This window comes from Eulemur rufifrons, chromosome 1 (assembly GCF_041146395.1).
Source record: "Eulemur rufifrons isolate Redbay chromosome 1, OSU_ERuf_1, whole genome shotgun sequence".
Lineage (NCBI taxonomy): Eukaryota > Metazoa > Chordata > Mammalia > Primates > Lemuridae > Eulemur > Eulemur rufifrons.
This window is the reverse complement of record NC_090983.1, coordinates 90,334,030-90,349,892: the sequence shown is the minus strand read 5'-3', so window position 1 is coordinate 90,349,892 and position 15,863 is coordinate 90,334,030. Positions and strand designations below refer to the sequence as shown.

General features: G+C 35.2%; 1 protein-coding gene across 2 annotated transcripts in view; it reads right to left on the bottom strand.

Moving 5' to 3' along the window:
* The window catches only part of DPP10 (dipeptidyl peptidase like 10), a 636,385-nt gene that overhangs the window by 104,579 nt on the left and 515,943 nt on the right, over nucleotides 1-15,863 (bottom strand). For both annotated transcript variants that reach the window (XM_069473429.1, XM_069473419.1), the window contains one exon: nucleotides 4,107-4,227. In XM_069473429.1, the coding sequence (XP_069329530.1) occupies nucleotides 4,107-4,227 (121 nt within the window). The remainder of the gene's footprint in view (nucleotides 1-4,106; nucleotides 4,228-15,863) is intronic.

Below are 15,863 nucleotides of genomic sequence, written 5' to 3'. Positions count from 1 at the left end.
GTACTACCTTGGAAATACCTGAAACATGGAAGCCCTTATTCCTCCTTGTATTGCTCTCAGGTAATCTCTGACAGATATTTGCTTCACAGCTATTGAATTGAATTTCAAAGAATAATCCCTTAAAAAATATGAAGTTCCAAAATATATTTATAAATCATTTTGGCATATTAGTTCCATTATTCTGTGTGCTTAAATAATTAAAAGTGACAGTCATTTTTTTCCTATTAAGTATTAAAGATTAAGTACTTTATGAAAATTTTTTAAGCTGTGAACTTGGTAACTGTAGACTTTACTTTTTTTAAATAAAATTTAAAAGTTTTTAAAATAAAATTTTGATATGAAATGTAGTTATGTTACCATGTTAAATACAGTGATTTATATGAATAACACTGGATGTGCTTTGTGTAAATTATATTTAAAATAATCTTCCATTTTGAATATTTTATTATTTTTCTGAACTGTACCAACTGTTTAAAACATATTATATTTCATATGTTTTTACTTTCCTTAGGGACTGAGTAATACTAGAAATAGAAACAGAGATGCTTAAAAATGATGCTTTTAAAGACTTTTAAAGACTCAACATTAGTGACTGAGGTTGGGATCAGCAGTTCTCACAGATTGGCCTGGCCCTAAAAGATTAAGACATGCCCTTAAAACTTGCCATAAAAACATTTAGTGCCTTTTATGTGCCTTTTCTCTCACCTTTTTTTCCCATGACATTTACGGAAGGTAAATTTCAATTTAAAAAAAAAGTGGAAATGTTACATGTTACTTCCTGTGTCTCCCATGCATGCTAATTTAGATTGTACTTGATTCTTGTAAGTAATAAAAAGGAAATTTCCACACCAGAGTATCACACACAGTGCTGAAGATTATGCACATTCCCTAGGTGATATCAGTGTGGTTTGGTGAGTATATTAAAGGGAAAAGAAAAGGTTTGGAGCCTGGGAGCTATTGGAACACTGGACAAGCAAGGTGATGGTGGGAGATTTAAGGTGCACATAGGACTCTTGAAGCACACGTTGCGGATGGCAGGCAAAATGTTGAGGGGAGATCAATGACATCTGAACTGCTTAAGTCCCTCTGCCAGACCACACATTGATCTTGCTGGTAGAGTTTCTTCTTTTGGAAATACAGTGAGAATTGGAATATGTCCATGGACAGTAGGGTTCAGAGCCTTTGGCTGAGGAAACAGATCCGTGAAACCTGATAGTTTAGGCCCCAAATGGGTGCTATCCCTTAGGGAACAATGAAAAGCATGCCACCACAACAAGTAGAGTAGACTAGTGACTAAGCACCGGCTTTAGACACAAAAGACAAACATTCAGATGCTGGTTCTCCCACTCATTAGCTCTGAGGCCATATCCATCCGATTCACTGATCCTCCCAGAGTTTTGGTTTCTTTAATAAGAAAGTGATTAGTTACACTAGTGTTGTGAGAATTCAATCACATGCACACACGGAATTTCCCACCAAACCTGCAACACGGAGCTCAAAGTGTTGACTTCAATCTGAATGGCAAAAACTATAATATTTCCATTTCCCCTTTGGAATATGTCAGATCTACACTGTCATCACCAAAGTTTTTGTTACCTGTTTGTCCTTCTCCCTCCCCCAACCCCTGCAAACTGTTTACTCTCAGCCCAAAGATATGTATTTTTATACTCCGATTAAGAAAATTATCTTATTTTTCAGATAATCATCTATAAACCTATAATTTCTCTCCTTAAAATTTCCTTAAAAATGTAATGCCCGTAACCTATATGATGCTTTCCCAATAGGACAGAGGCCGAAGTCGTATTGATCAGGGATCAAGTCAGCACAATAAGCACAGTCTAAGTTGAGTGTACTCCTGGTTGACTTAAAAGTTCATCTATGTTAAAGATCACATTTTATCACCTAATGTCATATGCCAGCACACTGTGAAATGCCCACGTTCCCCCAAATCACTCCTTTCCTCCCTGAATTCTGCTGCTCCTTGTTACTGCTTGTTCAGTGTGTCTGCCACCACTATGTACTAGTGACTCAAACCAGAAGAAACAAAGTTGTTCCTGACTTATCATCCACCCTGTCTGTTTAGCCACTCTGACCTATATATTTTATTGCCTCAGCAAGTTTAGAATCCTCCCTCCATTTTACTGCTTTAACTCTAGTTCTGTTGCTCATTATCTCCTTGTAGAACATGGAAGCAGCCTTATAGCTGCTCATTGGTTCTTTCTGCTCTTACATCCCAGCTTTACACTGTAGCCAAAACAATTTATTTATATGGAAGATTTAATCTTGTCATTCCCTTACTTGGAAAACCCTAATAGTTTCCCCATTTACTAGTAGCAAAATAACTGAAATCCCAGATCATTGTTAGAGGTCACTATCCCTCGGTTCTTACTGCCTTCCTGTCTCCAACGTTATGCCTCAATAGTATCAAGCAGACTGTAGTTCTCTAGGTACATGACATGCTATTTAACCCTTCTACATTCTCACAAGCTGTTACCTCTGCTTGGATTTTCCTTCCTAATTATTTTTCATGTGTAATACTTTTTAATTTTTCAGGTTCAACTCAGGAAAATGCTTTCAAATCCCTAGAATAAGCTAAATACCATTCTTTTGTGCTTCCATAGAATCCTGTGTTTACTGATATTTGACTACTTACCACGCTGCATTGACATGGTTTCTTCAGCTGTCAGGGTTTCACACAGCACTAACAACATTTTGAAGATAAAGGGCGAATCTCAGTCTCTGCTCTCCTCTAGGTAAGCATCAATTAGCTTTGGTTCCTAGATTCCCCAAAATACTCAGGTTTCCAGTGTATTCTCTCTACATGTTTCTTCCATTCAGTAAGCTACTCTAGGCCCCTCCAATAACTTATCTTTTTGAAACAAGAAAGTCAGAGTTAGCTTCTGTCAGTTTCAGCCAAAGAGCCCTACTTATCAGTGTATTTCTTTTTATAAAAATATACTTTCTTAGCATAATTATTGCTGGTATTTTCATAGTAGCTTTCACATTACTCATCAAAATAAATTGTAGCCCCTAAAAACTTTTATTTGATGCTGACATGTATGTGGAAATCTACCATAGATGTAAATACACTTGTACACACATACATACAAATCTCAGGGTTCCATCTCTCCCTTAATAAAATAGCGCCACCTAGCAAAATCTTTCACTTGAATGTAAGGTCCTTAGAGCAGGTACATTTTTTACACCCCGTTGTATGTTAGCACTTAGGCAAGTACCCAGAATACAGTAGGACTTCAGTCCTATCAGCTGAGTGAGAGAATGAATGACTGAATAAATGCTCAAAATGATTCACTTTTCTTACAGTATTAAAAATACTCAGTGTGAGGTAGAAAGACTGCATTTGCAAATATTGCTCAAAATATAAAATTGGTTTTCTGGATGATTCTTAGCTTTAAAATTTGTAATCAAATAGACTAACTTACTTATATCTTGACATATTTTGCCAAGATCAGTTGCAGAGTCTGACACCTAGATATTAAACTCCAGCTTTGATTCTGCTCCAGTCAATCTGTACGCAGAACTCAGGTAATAATTGGTACATAATAAAAACTGGAGAGAGACTTTCATTACCTGATTCACTTTTACATTCGCAGCTTTACTAAAAATTGATTCAATAGTTATTAAAAATAACTCTTTAGGTGGATTTTATTTTGCTCCCTATACAGGGGCTTATAAAATGTGTCAGAATGTCTCTAATGGAAATGATGAAAATCAAGTGGCTTTCATGCATTTTTTGAGCAGTAAAGTTTTTTGTTTCTTCTTTTCCATAGAGTCAGAAAAATTTGTCATGTAATTCCAGAGTGATGTAAGGTGACCATTCACTTTCATTCATTCATTGTCATCAAAAATAACATCTAGGCAGCCCGCATATACACATACCTCTCAAATATGGAATAATCATGTAAGTAGATGTAAATCATAGCCAGACAAACTATAACATGCAAAGATATGAAAGCATGAAGGCAATTTTGAGAGGAAATGAGGAGAAGTCATAGTATTGCTCCAGAATGAACAAATTTTTCTTGTAGATTTTGTATAAAAACATGTCAAGTGTATTCTTTTGAAACTAAATCTGTTTGACTCACCTTCATATAACCAGTCAGCAATCCCATTAAAAATTATTCCTTCTTTTCCAGAAGATGTCAGTCGCAATGAACTGCTCTTTATATCAGGTTGATAGTAGATATTATTTTCAAATATATAAATCTGGATCAGGAAACATATGAAACAAACAAAAAACAAACTTGTTAGGATGCCATTTAAAACTTTAATATTACAGAATGATTTCTGAATAGCCAAGTTGTATTATTTTCATTCCTTCAAGTTTTTTTTTATATAATGGATATATTTGCAATGCTTTCAATGATAATGGTTGTTTCACTCCTTATTGTATCAATATCAAGTTATCATTTTGAAATTCCATGGCACTTGGTATTGGTGCGTTCCAATCTATATTTTTTGCAACAAGATTTCATGTACTTAATAATCTCTCTCCATATAACAAAATTGGTTTGGCTTTGGGATAACATTTTGCATACTCAAGAGACTGATAACTGTAGCTAGATGTGATTTTAGTAACAGCCAAGTGACTGTTTGAAAAGCTTCAATTTGGAGCCTTTACTTTTATAAAAATGCATTTGGTGATCAATAAAATAATCTTTCTGATTCTATCCAGCTCAACTCACAAATTCACTGATGATAGAAGCGATAATAAAGTTTCTTTGAACTGAAAAGTGGAACACAGCTTCCTAAGCACCAATCATCCTTGGCAACTGTTTCTTAAATAGCATAACAATAATAATAACATTGTGCCTGAGTTCAAGAAAGAGTTTTAATTTGAACACATCACAGAGTCTTCCAAAATAGTATCCACAACAATAACCCCAGCAACTGAAACAACAGAACAAATTAAACAATGTTTGTCCACATAAAAGGATGTGCCTTTGATACAGATAATTCAGGATAAAATTATTTATAATTCACTTTATAATATCTTTAATGCCAAATGTTTGAAACTGCTGACCCCTATGGTATTATAACCTTTCACAGAATCAGGTTTCTGTGGTTAGGGACAGTAGAACATTGTCCAGGGCAAGCCAAATTGCTATTTAAACCAAACATTCTATTGTGAGGGTAAAGGATGGCCTAGGGCCCACGTATCCCAGCATGGTATGAATCAATACACAATAGTAGATAGAGCAAACACAAGAACTTCCAAAACAATTGCCTGAATAATTATGAGGTTCTAGACTATAAATCTTGATGTGCACAGTGACAAAAGCAATCTCAATATCCAGAAAATTTCGTTGATATTTGATTTTGATTCTGGGGATTTAGCAAGCATTTATTGGTGGATGTATTTCATTAATCCTTTCACCACTACATCAGGGTCTTTTATGTTACAGGCGAGAATTCCAATATCAGAATAAGAATTTTAGGAAAAAAAAACAAAAACAAAGAAACGAGGGCAAAGCAGGGTGCTTAAAAGCATGGACTTTATAGCAAGGCAGGCTAAATTAAAAATTCCAGACTTTAATAATTTTCTTAACTTTTCTAAATCTCAGTCTCTTATGTGGGTAAGACTCATACATACCTTACAGATCTGTGGTGAAGAGTAAATGAGATGACGAATGTAGAATGCATAACACATGTGGCTATTACTAAAAGCAGGACTAATTGCACATGAGACAACAAGGTTAAAATCCTAAGCATTTAGGATTAGTTTTTGGCAGTTACAAGTTCTAAATGAAGTGGTAGGATTACAGACGTGAGCCACTACACCCAACAAAATGTGTGTGGTATATATAAAACATGGAGTACTACTGAGCCATAAAAAGAAACAAATCAATGTCTTTTGCAGCAATCTGGATGGAACTGGAGGCGATTATCCTAAGTGAAGTATCTCAAGAATAGAAAAACAAAAACCATATATACTTTCTAATAATTTGGGACTAATTGACGGGCACACATGAGCACACAAAGAATTAAAAAAATCATTGGAAATCAAGAAGGGGAAGGAAGGGAGGTAAGGAGGAGTAAAAACCTACCTAACAGGTACAGTGGACACTATTTGGGTGATGGGCACACTAACAGCCCTGACTTAAGCATTATAAAAGCTATCCATGTAACAAAAACATTTGTACACTCTTAATATTTTGAAATTTTAAAAAATAAATAAAATAAAACCTCTATAACTTCAGCAATGTGTAAATTATCTCAAACTATTGACAAGTAGTACATATTAAGTTAGTGAAATATGCATTAGGAGTAGCAGTAGGACAGTAGTAGCAGTATTGGTGAGAGGAAGAGGAGGAGAAGGTGAAGCAGAAGATGGAGGAGAGGTATTAACAGTTAGAAAGTTTTCAGCTGAGACTATGAAATAGGAAATAAGCTTATTATCAAAAGCATGTGAATGACACTTAGGCAAAAGTTTGAAAATTGTCTCTCTTGTATCCTAACACTGACTAGAAGTTGGACTTGATGACTTTTCACAATCTCTGATAATTGAGAAAGAAATATTAACTTTGTTCTAGCCCACTAAAGCATAACCTGTCCATCTTTTTCATACTACCTCCTCCTGCCTCTCACAGTGTGTGACATAGGTGCACAAAGCCTTCCTTACTTGGAGGGAATCCCTTTACTGTACCTGACCCATCTAATAGGACGGGGAGTAATAACAGCACAGATCATACACATTTAGGCTACTTAAGCACATGTAGTGATTCTTAGGAGTCAAGGTGCCTTCACTCAAAGTAATATGGTTCTAAATTCTCAGCTTTCCAAAGGGAACAAAGTCTAAGTCAAAATAATTAATAAAACCTCCACGACTACAGCAGATGTATAAATTATCTACAACTATTGACCGGTAATTACATTTATATTTGAAGAACAGATTGGATGACATTCAGAACCCATATGAAACTGACATCTGCTTCAATGTAGAACAAGCAATATGGAATCAGAATTTTAATGCCATTCCACTGAAAGCTGTAATACCAGAAAATGGTCATAAGATCTTTTTTTCCAGTGGATAGGAAATTATGGTTGCTTTCATGAAAATATGCATTTATAATCTCCTAACCCATTTTCAATTATCAAAGTTTTTTTCTTGAATTCTGTTTGTTCCAAATAATAATCGCAAACTCTAACAACTACAATTTGACAATTTGAGAGCTACAAATATTCCCAGGTACTCTCTGGGCACTCTGATGAAATTAAACTGAATGCAAATGGCAATCAACAGGGCTGCAAGTAGGTCTAAATCACAATGAAAATATGACAAACACTGATGTCATTTATCCTAATGTTATTGATTACACTGTCACAATGTTTTCATACCATTAATCAATTCCTTCAATGAGCCACCAAAACAGCATAACAAATAAAAATAGATAGCTATTTGACCACTTAACTCTTCAATTTATAGAGAAAGCTGACTACCTAGTTTTCCAAAATCAATCATCTTAATACACCCAGAAAATAATTCCAAATTGGTAAATTCACCACAATGGAAACAGAAGAACCATTGAAATACTATGTGCTCAGGTATGCCAAGTTAAGAAACATGTAATAAATGTTCCAAGAAGTTGTCAATCCTGGGCAGGAGTCCTTAAGAGCCAATTTTTAACTTGCTACCTTATCCTTTTCTTGCCACAACTACCAGCCAATGCTCCAGATGCTGGACACCCCAGTAGCCTGGATTGCTACGTGAGGAGACATCAAGCAGACTCCCTCCCTACCCTCAACCAACTTGTGATGAGCAAATTGCAAGAGATGAACATTTGATATTAAAAGTCATTAAGATTTTGAGGGTGAGAGTCCCACAATGTGTTAATAAATTAGCCTAATGTGACTGATACAACCTGTGACAATGGCTGATACAAACTTTCAGCAGCAATGTCACAAACTTTTAGCCAGCTTAAAAGAAAAAGAAAAAAACATAAAATAAAATGAATAAAATTGAACATTGGATCTATTTTAGCTGAAATATTACTGAAGAGCTATTCCATTTTTACTTAGTTGAGTGATTTTCATGACAATTTCAAATAAGAAAATGATGAATCATTCAAAAATCTCCATGTATTATAGTGGTGTCAGAGGATCTGAAGTTATAGTGGAGTTGGGTTAGTATTTGGGTTGCCTTCTCCTGTGGCTTGTAAAGGATCTCAGTAAATTTCACCCCAAAGTATGACTCCTTAGCATAAAGAGTATTTTGAATTAAAGGCACTTGGAGATCAACAGGCCCCTGGAAGGGGCTTTCCCTCTATCTGCCAAACCACATGGACACAATCAACTTCCCTCCCTGATATTTCAAAATATTGCAGGAATGATGATCAAGAATGCAACCAGATCTGACCCAAATCATTTTAAATATAGTGCCTGTCTCTCAGGTTAATTTAATTTACAAAGAGAATCATTTCACAAGTCAATGTTTCCCCAATCCATTCATCCTCCCCAGCAACCATTTATTGCTCCTAAACAGAATTACTACATTTTTCATCTCCCCTTCACCTCTAAAAAGAGTGTATAAACTATCCAGATCCCATTGGGATATTGGGTAATCACTCTGTGATTCTCCCTGTGTGTACAGTAAATAAATCCCTTACTCTTAGTAATCTGCCTTAATTGTGACTTGACCTTTCAACGAACTTTCAGGGAAAAGGGGAAGTTTCCCCACCCCCATACTTGCTTTCTGGGAGAAAAAGGTAATTAAGAAACTATCCCAGATAACACCTATTGCTGGCAGAGATGTGGTGAAAGGTATCTTTTTCTAATTTAATTATGAAAATATAAAATGTTATGGTCATTTTGGAAGTAATATGGCAATTGAAGGCAAAATACATTCCATCTCACCAGCAATCTAAAACCTGGGACCTTGCCATGTAGGAAAGCAAAAACAACAACAACAACAACAATAAACACCAATATATAGAGAACGATGAGCAGAGACGTTTATTTTGGCAGTGTTTATCATGGCCCAAAGAAGAGTCAAAGTGAAAACCTGTTATACTTGAATGCCTGGCTAGATTACTGTTCAACCACACCATGTAATAACACTAAAGATTTGAAGAGAATAAATGTGTCCTATGCACGTTAACTTGGAAGAGCTTCATTGAAATATTGTCAAGTGACAAAAGCAAGACACAAAACACAAAAAAATTAATATAATATGAGTCGTTTTTTGCACACCAATGACAATACTAATACAAACTAATACCAGCAGGAATATCACTGACATATATATATTGGATACTATCTGTTGCACTCAGCTCCACTCCTGCCTCTCTATAATTTCTTATTCCTGGGACTGGTTAGAAGACTGAAATCTACATTTCCAAGGCTTCCTTGAAAACTAGGCTTTTCAACTTCTTTGCTAGATGGATTCTAGTTACTTTCTGCAAAAACGAGAGAGCTGCCAGTTAGGAATTGGAAGCATCTGGCAGTAGCTGTAGACCACCAGCTGTAGACCAATAGCTCATTGGCAATGGTGACAGTTTCAGCAGTGCTGATGAGAGTGCGGGCTCCCAGGCCCTGCCCTGATAATGGCAATATGGGTTCATGGGTCCTCCATGTCACCACATTGGTCCCTCTAGCCTTTCCACATTGTTTGTAACAATTATCTATATTATTAATAAATCCCTTCTATCTGAAACCCCTAGAGTAATTGTTGTTTTCCTGCCTGATTGGAAACTCTTACTGGAACAGCACATAGATGTCTAAGTGTTTGTATGATATTAAACAGATAAGCATGGGGAGACTATGGAAGGATCTATGCTTGACTTTTAATATGGATGTATGTGATTAGGGTGGATATACAGTGGGAGAAGAGAAGTAGAGAGCAATTAGTCAAACAGAAAAGACAGGGAAAATAGACTAGAAACTCTTTTTTAAATTTTGTGTTTTTGTGTTAAGAACATAACATGAGATCTACATTATTAACAAAATTTTAAGTGTACTATACGCTATTGTTGACTATAGGTACATTGTTGTACAGCAGATCTGCAGAGCTTATTAACCTTGCTTGACTGAAGCTCTGTGCCTGTTGATTAGTAACTTCCCATTTCCCCCTCTCTCCATCTCCTGAAACTACCATTGCATTTTTAGATTCTATGAATTTGATTCTTTTAGATCCCACATATAAGTGGAATCATGAAGTATATGTCTTTCTGTGACTGGCTTATTTCACTTAGCGTAATGTCTTCAAGATCATCCCTGTTGTTGCATATTGCAGAATTTCCTTCGTTTTCAAACATTGAATAGTAGTCCATTGTATGTGCATAGTACATTTTCTTTTTCCACTTATCAGTTGATAGACATTTAGGCTGTTTCTTCATCTTGGTTATTGTGAATAGTACAGCAATGGACAAAGGAGTGCTAATATTTCTTTGAGCTCCTGATTTCAAGTCTTTTCAATAAATACCCAGAACTGGAACTGATAGATGATAAAGTAACTTTATTTTTAATTATTTTAGTAACCTTCATATTATTTTCCATAGAACCTGCACTCTTGCATTCCCAACAGTGCACAGGGATTTTAACTTCTCCCCACATCCTCCTCAATACTTATTTTTACTTTTCTTTCCTATTTTTAATAATAGTTATCCTGACAGATAGGAGATCTCATTGTGATTTTTATTTCCATTTCCCTGGTAATTAGTGAGCACATTTATGCTTGTGTATAAATCATATCAGTACATTTATAAATAAAGTACCAACATTAATTTCAGCAACAATTTTAAAAAATGATGATGTGATACAGAAATCAGTCTGGCATGAAGAGTAGGTGTTTTAAATTTTTTAAATTTGAAACTGATAATAATAGGGGTTTTTATTTATCTAGAGCATAGTTTTTCAAATTTGTTACTACTGACATTTAAGACTGGATCATTCGTTGTTGTGGAGGACTTCCCTGTGCATTGCAGGATGCCGACCCGCATCCCTGACTTCTACACACAAGATGCCAGTAGCACCCCCTCCCTTCAGTTGTGACAACAAAAAATACCTCCAGACATTTCCAAATGTCCCTTGGGGTTGGGAGAAAAATCACTCTGAGTTAAGAGTTACTGATTTAGAGGTAAATAAGTTCTTTCCATGAGTATGCTCCATAAATAAAATGATTTAACTCCCTATGCCTTTAAATGCCCATTTGTAATTTGTTGTCTGAAAGTGCTCTGCTAAGTGTCCCTGAGTTGTAAAGATTTTGATGTATAGTCCGTATCTTCAAGAAGATTATAATTTTATGTGAAGGACAGGTAGATAAAACTCTCAAACCCAGTGAAGAAAAAGCACATATTATAGGGCTTAGCCATGAATGGCAGGGGTTGGAATAGGATAATTGGTTCATAAATATGTTTAAAGAGATATTGAGTTTACACTGTGTTGTAAAGGACAAAGAGCGATTCAGAGGGATTAGGAAGATAGAGAGAAGAATCTCCAGGCTGAGGGAACAACAGAATGAGCCAAAGCAAAAGCTGAACAACTATAGAAATATCTGGACAATAGTTTTTTGGGGTATCAGTACATCTCTATATACCTAAGGTTGCTCTAAAGCTAAAGTTGGTGCCAAGCCATAGGACAGCCTGAATACCAGATCAAACAGTTTAAACTGTTTTTTTCCTGGTAATTGACAATTTTAAATTGTTCATAAGCAGGTGAGTGATTTGATCAACTTTAGGAAAATATTTGGGAAAATAATTGGTGGCAATTTTCGAATGGATGGTGGAAATGGAAGACTGCTGTAAGGAACATCATTCAAATACTCTGCCTAAAAGGAATGATAATTGGCAAAATGGAGTCGTAGTTCCTAACATAGGCCTAAATGCTCATGTCTAAAATAGCTGTGAATTATAATGCCAATGCTTTAGTATTTCTCTCCTGAATCCTTCCAAGCTTCATCCTCCAGAGTTAATCATTGCAGCTATGCAGCTATTTTTCTTTCTTTCTTTTTTTTTTTTTTTAGCCCTTGTTGTATAACCTTCAAATCATATGTGGCTCTTACCTTGTGCCCTGCCCTAATAGAACTTGAATATTCAGGCACCGTGTCCTTGGCTCCTGTGGCTCTCGGCCCATCAGCCACACTCCAGCCTCACCAAAATCCCTGGCCCAATGCTGGCTCCAAAATTCACATGGAACCTTAGGCCTTTTGTTTTGCCAGTAACAAATTTTAATTTTCAATCATTCCAGTTTATCCAATTCTTTAAGAATCATTTTACAGTAAACTAAATATTTGTTATTTAAATGAATTTAATATAAAATTATTTTGGAAATAAATGAAAAACAAAGACTCTGCAGTGAAGTACAACTATTAGGGACAGATACTATTATTTTTCAGCAAATGAGAAAATTTCATCATATGGACAATATTAAAACATTTATATATAATTATTTTTATCAGAAAAAAGATTGTGAAACGAGAACACTTTGAATTGCATCATGCATAGATGTTGAAAAACAATTTTTTTAATAAAAATCTTTGAAATATTGAATTTATTTTCTTTTAATGCATCTGGTTCCATTGAATATTGAAGAAAAGTTTCCTCTTCTAAGCAATATGCCACATTTTAGTCTAGGAAACAACTGGGGGAATTACTCTTTAAAGTCTTTAAGTATCAACTGATGAACAAAAATCCTTATTTTTATTTATATTATTTAGATTCTTTTTGTAACATGAACTAATATAAACAAAAAAACCAAGAGTATTTTGATATTATAATTAAAATAGCTAAAATGAAAAAGAGCCAATAATAAATGTTGTAAAGAATGTGAAACAATCAGAATGCTTATGTACTGCTAGTGGGAAAGTAAATTGGTACAATCACTTTGTAAATCCTTTTAACAATTTTTACCAAAGCAGCGCATGTGTATAACTGGTTGACTCAGCAACTCCACTCCAAGGTGTATACCTAACAGAAATGTAAAGGTTGGGGGGAGAGAGAAAGAGAAAGATTGAGATTTCTGTATTTGTATATCAAAAGACATACGCAAGAATTCTCAGGCAAATAAGCAAGAAAAAAATCAAACAACTCCATTAAAAAATTGGCAAAGGACGTGAACAGACAACTTTCAAAAGAAGATAGACAAATGGCCAACAAACATAAGAAAAAATGCTCAACATCTCTAATCATCAGGGAAATGCGAATCAAAGCCACAATGAGATATCACTTAACTTCAGTGAGAATGGCTTTTATCAAAAAGTCCCAAAACAACAAATGTTGGTGTGGATTCAGAGAGACAGGAACACTCATACACTGCTGGTGGGACTGCAAACTGGTACAACCTCTATGGAAAGTAATATGGAGATACCTCAAAGAACTAAAGGTAAACTACCATTTGATCCAGCAATCCTACTCCTGGGTATCTACCCAAAAGGAAAAAAGACATTTTCTATAAAAAAGACATTTGCACTTGAATGTTTATAGCAGGACAATTCACAATTGCAAAGATGTGGAAACAACCCAAGTGCCCATCAATACATAAGTGAATTAATAAAACATGGTATATGTATACCATGGAGTACTACTCAGCCATCAAAAATGGTGAACTAGTACCTCTTTGTATTATCCTGGATAGAGCTGGAGCCCATTCTTCTAAGTGAAGTATCACAAGAATGGAAAAACAAACACCACAGGTACTCACCATTAAATTGGTATTAATAGATCAACACGTATGTGCTCATATGGAAGTAACAGTCATTGGGGATCAGGCAGGTGGTGGGGAGAAGGGAATAGATAAATAAATTCACACATAGTTGATGTAGTACACTCTTTCTAGGGATGGGCATGCTTGTAGCTTTGACTCGGACGGTGCAAAGGCAAATTATGTGACCAAAGTGTTTGTACTCCCGTAACATTCTGAATTAAAAAAAGAATTCTCACAATAATGCTATTTATAACCACCAGTAATGATGTTGCAAGTCAAGATAATGATTATCCTTAGGAGGAAATGGTAACTAGTAGAGGACAGAATAGAGGTTATCTGTGGTGTAAACAATGTTCTGTTTCTGCTCTGGACCCTATGTAGATGGGAGTATTCACAAGAATTAGATCTGTATACTTTGCTCCATACATGCTAAAACAAACTTAAAGCAAGTTATGTTAGTATTTATAATTAATTTAAAGTATTACCATAAGTATTTTCATCGATATTTGACTAAAAGCCACAATATAGCATTTGACTTTATCCTTTATAAAATTCTGTTTCCTTAATTTGCCAGTATGTAATAAATTCTGTGTGTCCATTAATATAATGCAAAGTAAAGCTATGAGCACAAGTTAAATAGTTTGATTACCTCTGACATTTTGGCCTTAAATAAATCTCTCTGTTGGTTATAAAGTACTGCTTTCAATTCTCTACAGGACCATCACTGGGACACAAAATGACTCATTCAAATCACTCATGTCACCTTTGCATCAGTACCTGACATTCTCGAAATAGAATCACTATCAGAAAACTCTTATTCCTTGACATTTGCAATTATTCATATCAGAAAGCCCTTTCAAGGAGTTCTTATTTCTTAACACCTTCACAGCACATTATGCATTTTCAAAGAAGTGAAAAATGTCCCTTTGTCTTAAATTCATAATTATGTAAGTTACTTCTCAGTCCCAGAGCCTGATCTTTTACTCCATGATTATTTAGGAGACAAATGGATACTAGATAAATGTTAGCAAAAAACCAGGTCCAATCAATTAAGTATAATAGCAGACTTTCTTTTGGTTACATCAGTCCTTAAAACACATTTGTTTAATAGCTTAAGAGAAGACTTTGTGATGAATAGATCATTTAATAATTGAAAATATTAATAAAATATTTATAAGGCCCAAAAAATAAACTGGAAACCACAGAAGATAGTCATCAATATTACTACTGCTAGAAAAAAAGTCCTATGTATGACTTGTATGAGTGAAAGTGCTAGATTATTTTTATTTAGTCATTTCATGTCCATTTTCTCCACTACCTCTCTTTTATCTCTTTCACTTTTCCTCCACTACCCCATCTTTATGCCTATTTTCTTTCTTCTAGCTCATCATCACTAAAAAGAAGCATAAGCATTTGAAGCTGGTAAGTTAGTCACCATACACCTTGTTTCTCTATATCAGCTACACAGTGTACATTGTTTTCTCTTATTTGGCCACTCCATGTCTGACTTCTCTTCCTGCTTTGGAGGATCCTTGTATTATGTGAGTCTTAGTGGGAAGTAGAGCCCAGTCTTCAATCACAAAGACAAAAAGCCAGATAAAACATCCCTAGGTCAGGCCACCACCCATGACTCTGAAATTTTCAGGAATAAAATTACAGTTGAGAAATTATTCAGAAGAGCAATAGCAAACCCTCAAGCATCCAGCAAGGGTGGGGGTGAATGATGCTCACTGATGTAGCTGCCAGTTACAGCATCCTAATCAGATTTTCCTAAACACATTCCCATGTTAAAAAATGCCAGGCCCCTCATAGCTCCTGTTTATTCTCCAGTCCTGGAATTCCAACTTTCTCATTGATTCTGAGAGCTTTCAGGTATATTTTTAATTAATTCATTTTCTATCGAAGTAAGCCAGAGTCCATTTCTGTTGCTTACTCCCAGGAATCCTAATTAGCAGGTGACATGCAACAGTTTAACCTTCAAACCCTCCCAGGTAAGAAAGTCCTTCACTATCATTTACATTGGGAATAAACTGAATTAACCACTCTTGCTTCCCAGCTGGTGATACTGCCTCTCCTCCATCCAAATATTAGCAAAAATGATGCTTCAATACAATTTAGCCTTTGATGTTAAAAAAAATAATTTTTGTTTTATGTTTGTATTGTACTTTTTGTATTTCAAATATGGACTCCAAAATTCTTATAAG